Here is a 15,830-nt window from a genome sequence, read left to right on the forward strand (position 1 = left end):
TTTAGGTAGTCTACAGACATGTAGCATGGTATGAGTTGAGATTGATCAGTACGGAAACTTGCATTGTATTCAGTGTTACGATGGATGTGTACAGCGTAGATCGAGGTTGCACTACGATTCATACAGTCAGCCCTTCGCCCCCTATATCTCATGAGCACGAGACAATTCATAATTCAATACGAGAATATGTATAGATTCGCTTGCGACGACCTTGCCTCATCGGTCTGACCGAAGGGCTCTGAATATGGTCAAGACAACATGGGTATCGACACCACGTCTCTTCCCGAGAGTGGATTTACCCATAGCAATAAGTGATAGTGATTAACCTCATGTAGTACCTCTTCTAATTTTGCGTGTCAAGTCCATCCTAGAGGCCAACGCATAAAAAGCATTAACTAGCCTGGCCAAAGGAGCTGAGGCAAACACATAAGTGTCCTGCTTTTTGTTTGCTCTACTCAGTAGATCTATCCGATTCGATAGAGTTGCCACGTCTAGAGAACGTGTTGACACTAGGAATTTTATAGTAAAGAGCAAAACCGCTCAGGTAGCGATGCCTCCGATGTACTTGCCTTAGCCCTGAGAGTGAAGTCACATCTAAAAACGAAGGGCTAGCACATACCATTCTATATAATGCTTGCGAGGGGATATCATGCGTGGACTTTTAGTTTGATCGCTTGGGGGTATTCTTGCACTGTGCAATTTTATGCCCCGGCTTGCCGCAGCGATGACATGTGAAGTTCATGGGCTGTCGCTGTGGAGTGCCGCCTCCCGAGATTGATAATGGGCCACCGGAGGCAGGAGATGCCTTAACACTATTCAACTTGACCTCCTTCTTTCTCCGTTTCTCAGCAAACTGCTTAGCTTTGATCTGTTCGGCGCTTCTCTTATTTTTCAAGGTCGGACGAGATGACCCCGATCGTGAATCTGACCTTTGCCCATAAGATTGTCGGCCTCGCCCATTACCATCTTCCGAAGAATCGTCAGAATCTGACCCGGAGCTAGAATCATCACTTTCAGACTCGCTGTCCTTCGACACCTGTAGATGGGTAAGTTGCACGAACAGGGGAAATCGTATATAAGTAGACAGCATAGGAAGAGGATAGGAAATCGGAACTCACCTTTTTCTTATCCATATTGTACCGTCTAACCGCGGAGGTTCTTACCTCCGAGGCGTCAGTTGATTCAAAGTCACCAGAGCCAGCAGCATCAGGGGTATCAATATGGGAATCAATCTGTGCAAAGCCAACTTGAACTACATTCAAAGGTGTTTGTATTCCACGGTTAGAATTTGTTGTCTTTTCTGGCACGTCAAGTACCCAATGCGCATCTCCCAACTCGGCAGCATGTTGTACCAGGGCTTCCTGGCGCTTTTTCTCTCCCTCAGCAATGGCGGCTTGTATCGCGGCTTGATCTATATGTACCAGCGCTTCGGTTTTATCACGTTTCGCAGAGTCGTGCGACACCTTACGTCGCTTTGAGGATTGGGAGTCTGGAGTTGACGCGGCGGGGGATGGGGATGAGGGCGAAGCAGCAGCTCTTTGCATGAACTTCATAGTTAGAAGTCTCGAAGACATGCTTTTGGTTGGCGTCGGCGTCGCCATCTTGTCGTAACTCTACGAATTTTCTCGAGCCAAGTTTTAGGTAGTTATATGAATTGGATCTAAAGGTAGGATGGATTTAGCGTCGTCGTTAAATCTAAGAAGCGCCGATAAGTATAAATATACCAGGTGTGTAATAAGGGCGCGTCGCAAAAGAGGGTCGAGATGGTTGAAGAGGGAAAAAAAAAAGTAGCAAGACTGTTTGTTACTGGTTCATGTATAATGTACCTCCTGTTAAAAAGATACATAAGTACTTCGACCTTAGCTGATTACCTAAGGTACGTGAATTCTCTCAAACCTGGCAGTCTGGTTCTCGAAGTGGCCCGAGCTCCAGGCGGCCGAGTACATTGGTACATAGGTACTAGTAAATCCCGACGGGCAGCTAATAATAACTCTCCAACCTTAAATCATCAATAATTTCTACAACTTCTAACACATCGGTCGCCTCAATTGACGACCGCCAATAAGTCACGATGTTTTCGCGAGCGGCTCTTCGGAAATCCCTACAGCTCCCTCAGCGAGCATGTGCGACTCAACGCACCTTCGCGGTCTCCGCCCGCCTTCTTGACACCAAGAACCCGATCGCCGTCAAGGGCGAGACTACCCCCGAAACGAAAAGCGAGGAGGACACGTTGGGAGTCGTCGAGAACCAGGAGAGAGGCTTGCCACAGAGTCCGAACCGATTGGAGACCTGGTCGAGGAGTCAGAGGCCCAGGGCTATGGCTATGCAAGGTCCAAGATTCGAACAGACCGATTTCTCCCTCCAAGTAAGATTGCACAGCAACAACAGCAACAGCAACGACAACAACGCTTGTTCTACGACTCTACGTATGGGCTGTAGCTAACGGGTGATTATTAGCCTCAACCGTTAGCAGCTATCGAGCTCATCCACAAGAAACCCGTCCAATGGACTCACGACCGAGTAGTAGCGTGCGACGGCGGAGGTGGCCCGGCAGGACATCCCAGAATCTTCATCAACACAGACAAGCCGGAAATTGCCACTTGCAACTACTGCGGCTCTCCATTTGTGAGTTTCCATCTCTCATAACATATAAAACAAGATTGCATATCCTTCCCAGAGAAATGACAGGTAGAGGCGTTTGGTTATGAGGGAAATATCTAATAAATGCATCCAGGCAAACGAACACCACAGAGAACATCTCGAATCCCTACCGAAGACGTCGTATCCTCTTGCATAAAGATAGATATTCCACTGTCGAGTGATAACCATAGGGTGGCGCTGAATTGATACTACCTAACCTATTATACAATTCTCAGGTCTACTCAGGTCGAAAGGAGTACCGATCAAACTATGTACACATTATTTCTAACTACCTACCTTTCCAAGCATTTATAATGATGCTTCATGAGGTCACCGGTAAAGGCACAACAAAAAAGTATTATATTCATCTTGCTGAACCCTTTATTAACGGACTTATATATGCGCCTTCATTCATTGGTTGGATTAGGTAGGTACCTAGCCTAACGTTAGGTAATCCGACAAATATTGCATACCGGAATTAGAGACAAAGGGTACAACCAGCCTAATAATCTCCAATTGAACTTGAATCCACAGGGGAGAAGGAAAAAAAACACCCCCACCAAAGCTGCAAGTAACAACCAACAGGCTGTCGCTATGCCGTCATCCACCATCACATCCGCATCCACATCGTCTTTTTCGCACAACTTCTTCACCCTGTTCTTCCTACTCGTGCTCCTCGTAGCTTTCTTCCCGGGACTATTCCACTACATATCCACCCTCCCACTCGCGTACCTGTATCCATTTTCTTCTTCCACCTCTTCTCCAGTATCCGCTAGTCCTAGTCCTAGTCCGGGTTCGGGTTCGTCATCATCATCATCCACCCCACCAACCCCAACCATGTCAGGCTGGTTCCAGAAGCAATTCGCGCTCCCGCCGCGCTCGCGCGGCTCCTACCTGGTGACGGACCACGTCGTCAAGGAGCTCCCCGAGCTCCGCGGCTACAAGGTCGGCCTGCTGAACCTGTTCGTCCAGCACACGAGCTGCGCGCTGAGCCTCAACGAGAACTGGGACGACGACGTCCGCGCCGACATGTCCGACGCGCTCGACCGCATCGCCCCCGAGGCCGGGCCCAAGGGCGAGGACTTATATAGGCATAGCGCTGAGGGGAGCGATGATATGCCGGTAGGTTTTCTTTTTTTTTTTTCCTTTCTTTGTTCCATTCAGTCTAGAGAGCACGTCGTTCTATGTGTCTGTGTGTGATAGAAGGGATAATAGAGAGAGAGAGTAAGAGGGGCGCAGTAAAATGTTAACAAAAAAAACTATGAAAATAAAGGCACATATCAAGTCGGCGCTGATCGGCGCGAGCATTACAATTCCCATAAAAGATGGCAAGCTGGTAAGTCGTGCAGTTCCTACTCTAACTGTTATGTGATACTTCCGGAGGACGAATTGGCTAATCAGCTTCTACAAGGCAACGGGGACATGGCAAGGGATTTGGTATCTGGAGTTCCGAGATATGAGACATACGAGAAAGGTGGTAGCAACTATCCAAGGCGAAAAGGCATGAATTCGGCTAGAATTAATAACAAGAGACACCTTGTGTCTTCCATTTCATTTTTTTGTCTTTTTTCGGAAGATCCTAGCATACAAGGTCGCGATCTAATTTGTACGCCGTACGCCCTTTTGTCGCGCCTTGTTCCAATGCAAAAAGTATTAGGTGTACATGAGGCGGCGAGCTATGTAGTACCCGAAAACAGCCTTCGTGAGCTTTGTCTCCTCATACTGCCCTGACCTTGGGAGACTCAGGGCCAAAAGATTAATTTCTTTCATAATAACCTTAGACTTTCCCGTTTCCAGAAATACCGACTCGCTTTTCCATGCGATGGTTCCTTCTTAGAGGTTATAATGCTTTGTTTGTGGACGTGCGATGGTCAAATAACTACAACAAAAACTAGTTGGTGTCGTTCTCTTCCTTGGCGTCCCTCATGTCTTCGTCGCCTCCGGCAAGGACCTTGGTCTTGAGATTGAAGGCCTCAGGCCCAGCTCCAGGCGTGGCAGCGACCACTTCGCCGTGCTCGTTGACGAACTCGAAGTTATATCGGCTCAAAAGGTGGGGGATGGCAGAGAGCTGGGGGCCGTATCGGGCGGTGTTATCGTAGAGTTCGAAAAGCGGCACGGCTAGTAGCTTCATGTTCTTGGGTACACTTAGGACCTCTAGATTAGATGAGATTAGATTAAATGGTTAGCAATCTAAATCTTATACGCGAGGGTAGATGGGGGCGACTTGACGTACTGCTCTTGGGAAGCTGGATGAAGTAAAGCTTCTTGCATTCCTTCGGTCGCGTGACGTGCGCGGGGATGAAAGGATACATGAAAGTCTCGAAGTTTGGTCTCCACCACTGGGCGAGACAGTCTCCGACTTGCCAGTTGGCCGGTTCCTCGCCCTCGCCTAGCTTACCGACTGGGGCCAGTCGCTCGTCCAGTCGTGACTTGAATCCTTCGATCTCGTCGTCTTCGGGTCGAAGGTAGTCGCCAGGTAATTTGAAGAAGGCATTCGCGATCTGCAGCATGAGGATGTGAGGGTGGTTGTGCTCGTGGCAAACGAGAATGCCTTCGCAGGTGCGACGCATGCCGTGGGCGTTGTAGTGTTCCTCGAGGCGCTTCAGCCGGGCTATGACAGAAGGGTCCTCCTCTGGTTGCGTCTCCTTGACTCCGAATGTATAGTTGGAAAGGGGGTATAATCGGATGGTGTTTGGCTGGTTGGAGTTGAAGGAGAGAGGGATTATGGGAGGGTAGGCGCTCTGAAGCGCTGTGGAGGTAACTGTAGACATGATAGGCTACCTAATAGAATGCAACCTTAGAAAGGTGAAGTTGGAAAATTCAGGAAGCTATCACTGATCCTAGGTAAGTAAGAAGACCAAGTGTAGTTTGCATGAATAAAAAGGTGTAAATAGAAGCACCAAGAGATTGCTCGGGTTTATTGAATGCGATAATATGTACCCCTGGGTAAGGTTGGATTAATAAGTGTCAAGAGAATATATGAGGTATGAGATAGCTAACGGTGTTGTTGTATGGAGTCTGGAGTCTGGAGCTTACTTTTAGCCTTAGCAACGCGCTACCTCAGATCCAAGATCGATAATAAGGCGTTCTTGCCCTTGTCTAAATCAAGTAGGCGGTGATGGAGTTTAGCATTTGTTTCTATTGGGTCGGTTACCTTAAGGTACATCAGGTACGTGCACAAAGTACCTACGGTTTACCTAAAAGTAGACCGATAGAGTTATATCGATAAGATCGATATACACAGATTACCTTACCCTGTACTTTAGGTAAGCTTTATTAGTAAGCTGAGCCATGTCGATATCTGACCCGAGAGGTACTTATCCTTACTGGCTTGGTACTTCAACACCTAACCTCTAGCCAATGTGTCCTTCAAACTTCTGTAAAACATATTCTCACACTAACATACCTCGAGCACCGATCAAAAGAATAAACATTAGTTTCACAGAAATAGTATTAAGAGATCTAAAATTAATAACTTGATCAATATATTTTAACGCACGTCTTTCAAACGCTTTGAGAATGCTATACCCAGTCCATCGCAATTAGGTTGCTCCCTAACTAAAGAATGAACAACGGACTTCAAGATGTTAGTAGTCCTATATCAGAACCCCTGAAGTCAACTCATAAGGCTGAGGCCCATTTAAGGCTATTCTGATCCAATCGAAGAATATAATATGATAGGTCTCCAAATTCTGAAACTTTATGGATATACGCCGATACCAAATATATCATATATAAGGTACCTAGTAAGAGTAGTATTTTCTAATTCGGGTGCGGCTGAACAACTCGGTACCTTGTTCAATCCATAGCCATAGGGCTGCGATAATTCTTTCAGATGGTGCGGTGCCGTCTTACATCCATTTACCACTATACTAGAAACTGCACAGCTACTCACCAGTCCAATAGTCGATACAGAAAATAAAGCAGGCTGAGCTCTGAAGCGCCTCAATAGGTTTTACATGATCCTAAGCCAAGCAAAATATCCTTACCTTGCTTATTATATGTCCATTGAGTACTTTGGTGGTTTGCGGATCATGAAAGATAACATGCACGAATTCCTTCTCGCCGTCCCGGCACCTTTCCTCTGATTTTTCTTTCTATCAATTATGATTGTACATCTTTTCCTTGTTCTATTCTATATGCCTCTTATCTCTAATATAATCCATTGGCTTCTGAGCTCGATAACATGACTTCAAGCGTGGCTTCAATACTATTAGGACCATTGACGACAACTTGGACACCGCCGCCAGCTTGTAATATCGCGGTTGCTGCTTGTAAAACATGCTCTCTCGCTTGGCAGGCCCAGACATGCCGTAACGGTGATCAAGTTCAAGACGCATTATCCTGTTGGCCGCCGAGGACCCTTGGAGCAACGACACCGGCACAACCTCTTTTTGCTTGGGGTTTATATTCACCAGGACTCGTATGTCCTCAGGGCTACACCACGGCTTGCTCATATAATGGCGCGAAGAAGACAGGAGACTTCAACTTTTACTTCAGTCCGGAGGAATCAGAAACAGTCGTAGGCTGTTGTCCGCCGTAGGTCAAAGTAGCCTTTCTTGGGACTCGATACTGAGATTATTAAAAGAGGATATGCTTGCTCCCGGCATGATTCTGGCCAAACGTGCATCACGACGTTGACCTCGACTACAGTCCCGACTGTAACGTGCGAATCTGGGACCAGCGCGCATTTTGAATACGTAACGATACCTTACGCTGCGGTCGATGCTAGCTTTGTTCATGTCATTTCGACTTTCACAGTTTATGCCCCATTATTCCAGCTTAACCACCAGGCCACCGACCTCCCTAGTATCACGGAGGAAGCCATCGGCACATCTACCAGCAGCAGCAGCACGACATCTACTACATCTACTATGTCAATACAAATGTTCCCACCGCCGACGTCGCCAACAGAATCATCGAACAGGCCGGGTTTATCAGCCGGAGTCCAGGCTGCGATAGGATGTGGCGTTGCTTTCGGTATTATTATATCACTAACTATAGCGTTCTTCGTATTTCGGTCGAGAAGACGGAAGGCCGATTCGCAACCCATTGAGCTGCAGAGCGACGAGCGAAAGTTGAATGAGCTACAGGGTAATGAGCTGCAGGGTGATGAAATATGGAATAATGGAATACAAAGTTACGAGCACGAACCGAAATTTCGAATGAGGCCCCAAGCGCGAGTTCCTGGTTTACCTATGGGTACAGATCCACTTAGAGAAGCGGTCGAGTTCGAAGACTACCATGGAACTAACCACGGACCTTACCAGCCGTCAACTAGACCTTTTATCTGAGATGCGAAGTATGGTTTGAGCTTCTCTTCATATATATGTCATTTAGATCAGTATAGTTTAAGTGTAATACTTAATCGGACAACATACTTATCTTCGAGTTTTAATTGGATCACTATGCATTTCTGTATGATCTCGCGGAATAGGGGCTGCATTCTCAGAGAATACTTGGCAAACAGTAGACGAATCCACATATCTACTATGTCAGCTATGTTAAGCTTCCCTTACCAGCATGAAGTACATGATCGAAGGAAGGTATGTGTCTATAGTTAGCTGCTATGTCTTCATTTCTGTCTGCCGCAAACCTCTGTCCCGAGGATGTTAGTGGCCGGGTGAGACTAGGAGCAAGGCGTCTACTAAGAACCCAATGAATTTATGCATTAGTATTTCCAATCGGCGTTTTCCTGGTGTGGTCATAATATATCAAGGCTATTTCGAGGAGTAACTTGAACTCCGGCGGCCTATTGAAGTTTCCTATGTCCACTCAAGATATATGATAAATAGGTTCTTGCCCCCCCTCCCCCTTGTATTTCCACAAGCTCTATTTTTTTTCTCGCCATTGTCTCCTCCGCCCATACTCATTCATTAAAACACGTCCGAAACGAAGCCAGAACATACCTAGGCAGGTAGCTGAAAAGAAAACCTGGGATGGGGGGGCAAAAAAACAACAATGCCATATCGCGTCAGCGGACTAATCCCTCCTATACCTCACTCCAATCGGCGTCGACCTAGCGCAATGGTAGAAGGACCAGCCGCAATATGCAGGAAGCGCACGTTCTTAGAGTAGTCTCACCGGAAGTGTCCTGTTCGGCGCCGTGCAGTTCTCAACGTAGCAACCGCCCAACTCGCCGCCATCAGCACAAGCTCCCATTCGCGATACTTACAGGTACTTAACTTACTTGTATACGCAACCTCAGGATAAGTAAGGTTACCTAGGTAAGGCTACGATTAAATAGGCCGTTCATTCTATCCTACCCATATAATATCATTCCGTTGTTATTGAAGAAAGGACAAGAGCTGGGGCGGGGTGAGTATTTGAACGATGTATACCTACCTAGGTACCTGAGGTATCTAGGGGCTAACTACCTCCTACATAATAAATAGCCTTGCTGTGTTTCACGGGAAACCCCCTCGTCGTCACGGCAGAATCACCACATCTACCTATATCCACCCTCACCCTCGCCTCCCTCCCTCGGCACGAGTAAACACCGCCCCCGTAGCGATCACGGACGTTGCCTGAGATACCCATAGGTAGGTACCTAACCTACTGTTTCCCACCGGAGTCGCGGGCGGTCGGTCCGCGCAGCCCGCCACGTCACGACACGACGACCCAAGTCCCGTCGGAGCGGAGCGGGGACGCGCAAAGTGGTACCTTAGGCACCTTAGGTTAGGTTAGGTAGGTATGTATCTAACGCTATTTAGGCCGTGTTGGTTCGCCACGACACGACCATCGATAGTAGGAAATTGTTGTTGTTGTTGTCGCGGGGCTATTACATACCTAAGGTACGGTCCCTCCTCCTCCCCGCCGGGGAAGAAGGAAGAAAAAGGAGGAACCGGAGGTGTGACGTCGTGCCGAGGGACAAGAGATAAGGAGGCGCAGTTGGTGCTGCCTTGGGTGGAGAAGGGGTCGGATAGTGGAGATGGGGATGGGAGGAGGAGGACGGGGCGGGATAGACTGGTTACATAGTAGGTGGAATAGCGGAAACCGGATATTTCTCATATCTTTTTTCTTTTCTTTCTTTTTTTCTTTCTTCGTTTAGGACAGGGGCTGAGTGTTTAGAGCTTGGAATAAGCTATCTTCTCTACGAAAGGGGTTAAGCACCTAGACAAAAAGCAAGAGTACCTAGCACTAATAACAGTTGGGCTCTGTATCCTTTTATCTAGCTTACGCTCGTACATCTCGAGCTCTGTTCCAACTAAGGGTACTGCTGTTCCATCAGGCAAGGTTCTGCAGAACATGACGCTCACCCTGCTACGGCTACCACCGGAGAGAAGGAGCAGGCCGGGTTGTAGCGTGGGCCTCGTCGCAGCATCATGAAAGCGGTCGATCACAGTTGCTGCTATTTACTGGCGGATCCCAAGACAACCCCACTGGTCGCTGCTAACTATTCTGTCTACTTCTGGGTAGATATTCGAGCTACTCAATGTTGTGGAGTAGCTGGTACCTACCCAACCTATGTTTATCCATGCTTAGGATCGTGGAGTTAGCCCGCGGCGACAGGGGGCTTTGCTGGGCGAAATGGCGTATTTTAAGGGGGTTCCATACACAGATCGATCCAATTAGATCGTATAATCTACTCGTCAGAACTCTAATTCGACTCTATAATACTACCTAATTCCTAGTGAGGCTCTGATGTCTATTAGCTTAGGTACCTGTAGGTACCTAGCAGATGGCACCTCTCCTGACTCTTTCGCGTGTCTGGGGCATTGGCAAGAGTTTCAACGTAGGTTAGGTACCTAGGTAGGTAGGTATTCAGCTTAGCTAGCCCTCATGTGAAGGGGGATATCGTCACTTGAGAGATGGATCGCTATAAGATTTCTTGACGTCAACACAGTAGTAACTAAACTCCTAGTGCCACTTCATACATAGCCTTTTTTTTCTTTTCCCCCTCGTTGTTCTTGTTTCCAACTTGTTTCCTGTGATACTGCTAGGTATTAAATCCGGTATGACAGGCGGACAAAACCCCTGTTTCAAGCCTTATCCGACGGACAGCTTAAGACCGAGCGCTCGGGATGTTATGACTGCATATAGCTTAGGTACCTACCTAAGGTTAGGGCGTACTCTTTTTTGCATCTTATATACCGGAATGGAAACGTACATGGTCTCCTTTTTTTTTCCCGGTCGAAATAAAGGGGAAGAGATTCCTGGGGCGCCTGCTTTCTGCGAGGGCTGAGTCGAGGCGGGAAGGAGGAAAAGGAGCAGGAGACGACAATGCTTTCGTGGTGAGAACTGGCCGGCCCTCTTTCAAATTAGCGCGTGATGTCAGAGAAGCGAAAGCAATCCGGGTGCCACGTACTTAATAATACCTAATATCCGACGCGAATGAGTGAGTACCTACCTCTTAGGGGGGTACCTAGATATGTACTATTATTACTATTATTATTATTATTAGCAGCGGAACGCTGATGCCTCGGAAGTCAGTAAGAGCTGGCGCCTCTATTTCTGTAGTCTTGTACGCCCACGTTGACGCTGTTTTCTGGCAGACTGGGTCGAAGCCGGTTGGACACGGGTGGTTCGGGGACGGTACGCAGAAAGGTACCGCAGGGTCGGTGACTTTATTATTATTGACTTTAGGTAGCTACGTGCGTTAGGGTAAGTTTCGAGGTACGTCTCCCATCTATAAGTTTTTTCTTCCCTTTCGCATGGTGGGAATAATGACATGTCATTTTTGTTTCCCCTTCTTATGCAGGCGTTCGTCCAAGTTGGTTTTATTTTGCCTCGGGATCTTCTCCCCGGGATCTGAAAAGAAAAGGAAAAGACAACGAAAAAAAAGAGGGGGTTATTATATAACCTTACAGTTCTTTTTTATGACCGGCAACATAGACCCCTGAACAGTTTTCATGCATGTACCCCCTTTCCCCTGTATCGAGCCGGGTAGCTACATCACAAGGCTGAGAAATGATATATGTAACGACTTTGGGGCGGCGCACGTTTGTCCGCGTCGGAACTTAACATCCGCATACATGGTAGGCCCGTAGCAATTCGTTTATTGACCCAGTATTCCACGGAGACGTTTCATCCCCCATACTGCGAAGACCCCTGAAGGCGGGCGAACGCATTGGCCCGCCTCCCTTAGATGCTTATACCAACCACACGGATTCTATACTTACTTTTTGTTGTAATGCAATAGTAAACATGCAATGGTAAACCGCCAACATCAAGCGAATCGGAATGTAGATAAGTAAAGAGGAAGGAAGTAAAAAGGACGTATAGAGTAGCTTTGCCAAGACCAACGGTAGTGGCCGGTGGATGCGTGGACGCCATTTTCACGCCTCGTGGTATGACGAATATAACAACCTTACCTTACTTTAGAGACAGTAACACAGCCTTTGACCGCGGCACCATCGCGATGTTTTATAAAACCACACCAGGAGTGGTCTATGTATCAGAACCTGTGCATGCCGGGCAAACCTGGAGTTTGGCCAGTTAGTTGTACGACCTGGCGTAGGCTCCGATCTGACTATTTGTAATCCTGTTAGATTTCCCCCCGGAGGCCCCACGGATATGACTTTTGAAGATAGCCGAGATACGACGCTTCACCGGTTCTGATGTACAGACTACTTTTCTGCGACGTTCTTCTAAGACCGGAAGAGGTTCCAAGTTACAGCGTCGAGCCCATCGGCTTCGTGTTTGAAAGACCGGATGTCCATCGAGGGATGGAAAATCAGGTAGGCATCATACCCGTGTGTACGGTGAGTAAGTAAAGTACCTAGGTAGACTAGTCACCTACCTAGATGTAGGTAAGCATAGTCAAGGAATTTATGATCTCTCTTCTGCCTAGGGGTCGAGACTTGTCGATCGATCTGCTTTGCTGGTCCTTATGGGGACCTAGAACACGTGGGGTCTTATCATCTCGCCCAACCGGCCCTAAGTAAACGCCTGTATGCGTGCAACGGACGGTAGGAGAAAACCCATCCGGGGCTGGCGAGTCGGGTATTGCTGGAAGCACACGCGCTGTGCCGCGCAGTAGCCCTGCCCGTATTGCGTTAGCTGCCTGGTCTGCGCTTCAGGTATGACATGGGCGAGATGGCACCTGTAGCAACCCGGGTACATCGTCAATATAAGACAATGGGGGGCGTGGGGGTGACAAAGAGAGGTACCTAAACCAGGGGGGAGCAAGCAAGGCAAGGGAGCTTCATATGGAATCCGCACGCCGGGTAGGGGCATCTGCAAGCTGGGAATGTCGTGTAACCTCCACCCGGCAATCTCGAACGTCAGACCGGGGCAGCGGGCAGCATATGAAGTTCCCATCAAAGGGTTGCTACTGGTAGGGAAAGCGGCCTTTTAAAATACGCGCATATCCGGTCCTGCAGGCGTGTTCTGCATATGCGGGTTTGATCCTAGGATTACAACCTTATACAATCCACCGACGACACTCGAGCGGCGTTTGTAGGAATTAGAGAAGCACGAAATGATGCGTCACGTACCATAGCATGAGCACACACTTCTGATTCTCATAGTTAGGAAGGTAAAAGTCGCGCCGATGAGGATAGATTCTCGCTATCCGTTAGTCTTTCTATCCAGCCCCTTTTCCTAAGAAATATGGCGCAGTGGAGTGTGCTTGTAGCAATTTACGACCCGTCTCGCAAAGTAGGTACCTACGCAGCGGAAGAGTCTGCCTTGGCTGAACTGGGAATGGTGATGCACTCAGATCCGCTAGGACGAGCATAGTCGAACAACGGATAAGGGGACAGTTATGTCAATTTACGATGAGTTCCGGGCTTCCTATCTGACATGGCCAAAGGAGTGGCCTGATCTTTTGATATAGACATCTACAGGTGCGTAGTTACATTTCGGTAGAGACAGTTGAACCACCACGTATACCAGCCAGCAGATAACCGCCTTTGAAATCCAGGAGGCAACCGATAGAACCCAATAACGAACATACGAAAATTATAACCTGCCCGGCACATGAAGGGAAGGAAAGAAAATACGCCGTCCGATCTCATTGTGACCCCTTCCATACCAGATTATCGTGAATCAGCTCGGCGAGACTCTGTTGTTGATCTAATGCCGCTTGTTTGGCTTTTCCTTCATGTCTGACTTCTTAGAAGAGGATGAGGAAGACCCATGTGCAATAATGACGCCGGATTTATGAGATTTGGTCTTTTTGTCGTTGGAGCTTGCTCCCCGAGCCATTTCCTTCTTTTCCCTTTTCTCACGATCCTCCCGTCTTTCCTTTTGCCCAGAGCTCCGCGAGCGGACTGTCTCATTTTCTGACACGCCCTCTTTGGTATAGTCTGCTTTTAATTCACGGCCGTCGTACTTGTACCCATTGAGCCGCCGAACTAGCTTACTAGCCACTTCTTCGTTCTGAAATGTGACCAGAGCATAGCCCCTATTTGATTCTTGGCCATCCACCAGTGGCAGATCAACGTATTGAATTTTATCAGCATCGGATCCTGCTTTCCTTCGGATAAGGTCTTGTACTTGGTTGAACGTAACCCAAGGTTGAAGCTGTTTCACAATGATTTTGCGCTGTTTTGTGGGAACCATGCGTTTGGTGGAATTACTCGGTTCTTCTGATAGAGATTCTGGGCTGGGTAAACTGGGATACATGGCATAGTCGTTTCCGTGATACTCGTTCATTTGATACTGCTGTGAATAGGCTTCCTCGTAAGGATATTGTACCATTGTAGCAGACGAAACCATCGTCGTTTGGTCCATGTAGCTGGTAGCTGATGTGTCGTAAGTATAGTAACCAGGCGCCTCGCTATAGTCATACGGAACAGCAACAGACATGGTATAAGGCGCGCGCTCCATTGCAGATGTAGTCACGTACGATGGAGGACTTGCGGGAGATGTCCACTATAGAAAGTTAGCTAGTTCTATTTCGTCTTAAATTTTAGGATACTTACCTCCACATATCCTGTTCCATGCGGCGATGCCATTGGCGGCGTGCCGGCTGAGTACTGCGTCGAAGGAGGGGTCCTATATCTTGGTGTATGAGGAGTTCTTGATGTGGAGTTGCTAGTTGTATAAACGTCCACAGGTTCCCTGATCATAATAGATTCTGTAGCATTTTTCCCGTCTGCTAGAAGTGCTCGACCGTTGAAGACGCCTCCATTGAGTAGATCTGTAGTCACTTGTTAGTTGAGTGCTTTTTTTTTCTTTAACAAATAAAGACTGCCACAAGCTCAACATACGAAGGGCTGCATCGTAATTCTCCCGACCTCGAACCGAAACCCAGCCAGATGTGCTCTCGTTGAATACTTCAACTCGTTCAACGGCGCTCACGGTTCGCACATGGTCTTTCAGCTGTTGCCATGATGTTTGCCACGGTAACTTTCACGGCTATCGTCAGCACCAAAAAGAACGGCTCCAGAATGCAAATTATACGATATATGTAAGATCCGTTTTGTGTTAGAACTTACGTTTGAGACTAGAATATAGTATATGTTTGTTTGATTTCCTGGTGAGACTTTGGTCTGAATAGTTCCATTGATGGGAACTTGATGAGAGAAGGCATCTGAAGACATCGTAGCGGACAGCTGCAGCTCTCTAAGACTTTACTCGAAAATGTTTGGTAGGGTGTACCCTTGGTGAGAAAATCGTGTGGAACAAGCACAGCAGTATGAACGATCTGATGGGGCTCTTTATATGTTGCACGAGGTCTCCTATGATCCAAAGCGTGTGCTGGCCTAGGCCCGTTTTCTTCAACATGAAGACATCGCCCAGGGTCGCACAGGATGATAGCCTGAGGAATCAGTGTGATATATTAAAGGTTTAGATCTATACATGTATACTTTTTCAAGATCTTTATGCGTTAGGCACCCCTAATAGGCAGAAGTTACTATACCAGTAGACGTGCATCACCGATTGGTTGAGATATCGACGAAGGTAGGCAACCATGCTTGAAAATATATGAATAGTCTGCTAACATGTAGGTATGTTGATCGCGCGCATAACCCAATAGGATCTGGCCAGCCATTGATCGAACCAGTATGCCGGCTGCAGAAAGGGGAGAAAGCCAAAGTCGAGAAGTCGCTGAGCCCATCACAGGGGTGGTGGAACGGCGTGATGAAATTATCATATTTCGTCTAACAGCTGCGGGAAACAAGATCTGGGAATCGATGAAGGCCGACGAAACATTAACATATGACCCCTTGCCATATTGCATTCGCGGACCCGGTGAAGGAAGGGGGTGGTTCCATTGACCGACGTAAAGGAGACAATTT

General features: G+C 47.7%; 6 protein-coding genes across 6 annotated transcripts; 3 read left to right on the top strand and 3 right to left on the bottom strand.

The window, feature by feature from the left end:
* Positions 1-455: 455 nt before the first annotated feature.
* On the bottom strand, positions 456-1,601 carry F4812DRAFT_466911 (uncharacterized protein; the record flags this gene model as incomplete). The annotated part of the gene is made up of 2 exons (XM_047938582.1): positions 456-1,036; positions 1,119-1,601. The coding sequence occupies 2 exons, from the start codon at positions 1,599-1,601 to the stop codon at positions 662-664; spliced, it is 858 nt and encodes a 285-aa protein (XP_047786985.1). The 3' UTR covers positions 456-661.
* A 470-nt stretch (positions 1,602-2,071) lies between these two features.
* Positions 2,072-2,797, top strand: F4812DRAFT_462383 (uncharacterized protein; the record flags this gene model as incomplete). Its single annotated transcript, XM_047938035.1, has 3 exons — positions 2,072-2,365; positions 2,458-2,625; positions 2,735-2,797. 3 exons carry the CDS (start codon positions 2,072-2,074, stop codon positions 2,795-2,797), a joined length of 525 nt encoding a protein of 174 aa, XP_047786986.1.
* A 244-nt stretch (positions 2,798-3,041) lies between these two features.
* On the top strand, positions 3,042-4,356 carry F4812DRAFT_150076 (UPF0047-domain-containing protein). The gene is made up of 3 exons (XM_047929707.1): positions 3,042-3,762; positions 3,914-3,976; positions 4,052-4,356. The coding sequence occupies exons 1-3, from the start codon at positions 3,235-3,237 to the stop codon at positions 4,145-4,147; spliced, it is 687 nt and encodes a 228-aa protein (XP_047786987.1). The 5' UTR covers positions 3,042-3,234; the 3' UTR covers positions 4,148-4,356.
* A 175-nt stretch (positions 4,357-4,531) lies between these two features.
* On the bottom strand, positions 4,532-5,411 carry F4812DRAFT_462385 (cleavage and polyadenylation specific factor 5; the record flags this gene model as incomplete). Its single annotated transcript, XM_047938036.1, has 2 exons — positions 4,532-4,794; positions 4,874-5,411. The coding sequence occupies 2 exons, from the start codon at positions 5,409-5,411 to the stop codon at positions 4,532-4,534; spliced, it is 801 nt and encodes a 266-aa protein (XP_047786988.1).
* A 1,272-nt stretch (positions 5,412-6,683) lies between these two features.
* F4812DRAFT_150151 (uncharacterized protein) lies at positions 6,684-8,032 on the top strand. Its single transcript, XM_047929708.1, has 2 exons — positions 6,684-7,179; positions 7,229-8,032. Exons 1-2 carry the CDS (start codon positions 6,827-6,829, stop codon positions 7,932-7,934), a joined length of 1,059 nt encoding a protein of 352 aa, XP_047786989.1. The 5' UTR covers positions 6,684-6,826; the 3' UTR covers positions 7,935-8,032.
* A 5,507-nt stretch (positions 8,033-13,539) lies between these two features.
* Positions 13,540-15,498, bottom strand: F4812DRAFT_466915 (uncharacterized protein). The gene is made up of 4 exons (XM_047938583.1): positions 15,027-15,498; positions 14,799-14,937; positions 14,511-14,728; positions 13,540-14,460 (listed from the first exon to the last, which is right to left on the bottom strand). The coding sequence occupies exons 1-4, from the start codon at positions 15,129-15,131 to the stop codon at positions 13,660-13,662; spliced, it is 1,263 nt and encodes a 420-aa protein (XP_047786990.1). The 5' UTR covers positions 15,132-15,498; the 3' UTR covers positions 13,540-13,659.
* Positions 15,499-15,830: the final 332 nt, after the last annotated feature.

The sequence above is a fragment of the Daldinia caldariorum genome, assembly GCF_022478825.1.
Source record: "Daldinia caldariorum strain CBS 122874 unplaced genomic scaffold F4812scaffold_18, whole genome shotgun sequence".
Taxonomy (NCBI): Eukaryota; Fungi; Ascomycota; class Sordariomycetes; order Xylariales; family Hypoxylaceae; genus Daldinia; species Daldinia caldariorum.

Coding starts and splice junctions, on each gene's coding strand:
- F4812DRAFT_466915 (XM_047938583.1), bottom strand. CDS start 15,131: ATGTCTTCAGATGCCTTCTCTCATCAAGTTCCCATCAATGGAACTATT. Junction 14,938..15,026: donor ACTATATTCTAGTCTCAAAC/GTAAGTTCTAAC, acceptor TAGCCGTGAAAG/TTACCGTGGCAAACATCATG. Junction 14,461..14,510: donor ATGGAACAGGATATGTGGAG/GTAAGTATCCTA, acceptor AACTTTCTATAG/TGGACATCTCCCGCAAGTCC.
- F4812DRAFT_150076 (XM_047929707.1), top strand. CDS start 3,235: ATGCCGTCATCCACCATCACATCCGCATCCACATCGTCTTTTTCGCAC. Junction 3,763..3,913: donor AGGGGAGCGATGATATGCCG/GTAGGTTTTCTT, acceptor ATGAAAATAAAG/GCACATATCAAGTCGGCGCT. Junction 3,977..4,051: donor CCATAAAAGATGGCAAGCTG/GTAAGTCGTGCA, acceptor AGCTTCTACAAG/GCAACGGGGACATGGCAAGG.
- F4812DRAFT_150151 (XM_047929708.1), top strand. CDS start 6,827: ATGACTTCAAGCGTGGCTTCAATACTATTAGGACCATTGACGACAACT. Junction 7,180..7,228: donor GTCGTAGGCTGTTGTCCGCC/GTAGGTCAAAGT, acceptor GATTATTAAAAG/AGGATATGCTTGCTCCCGGC.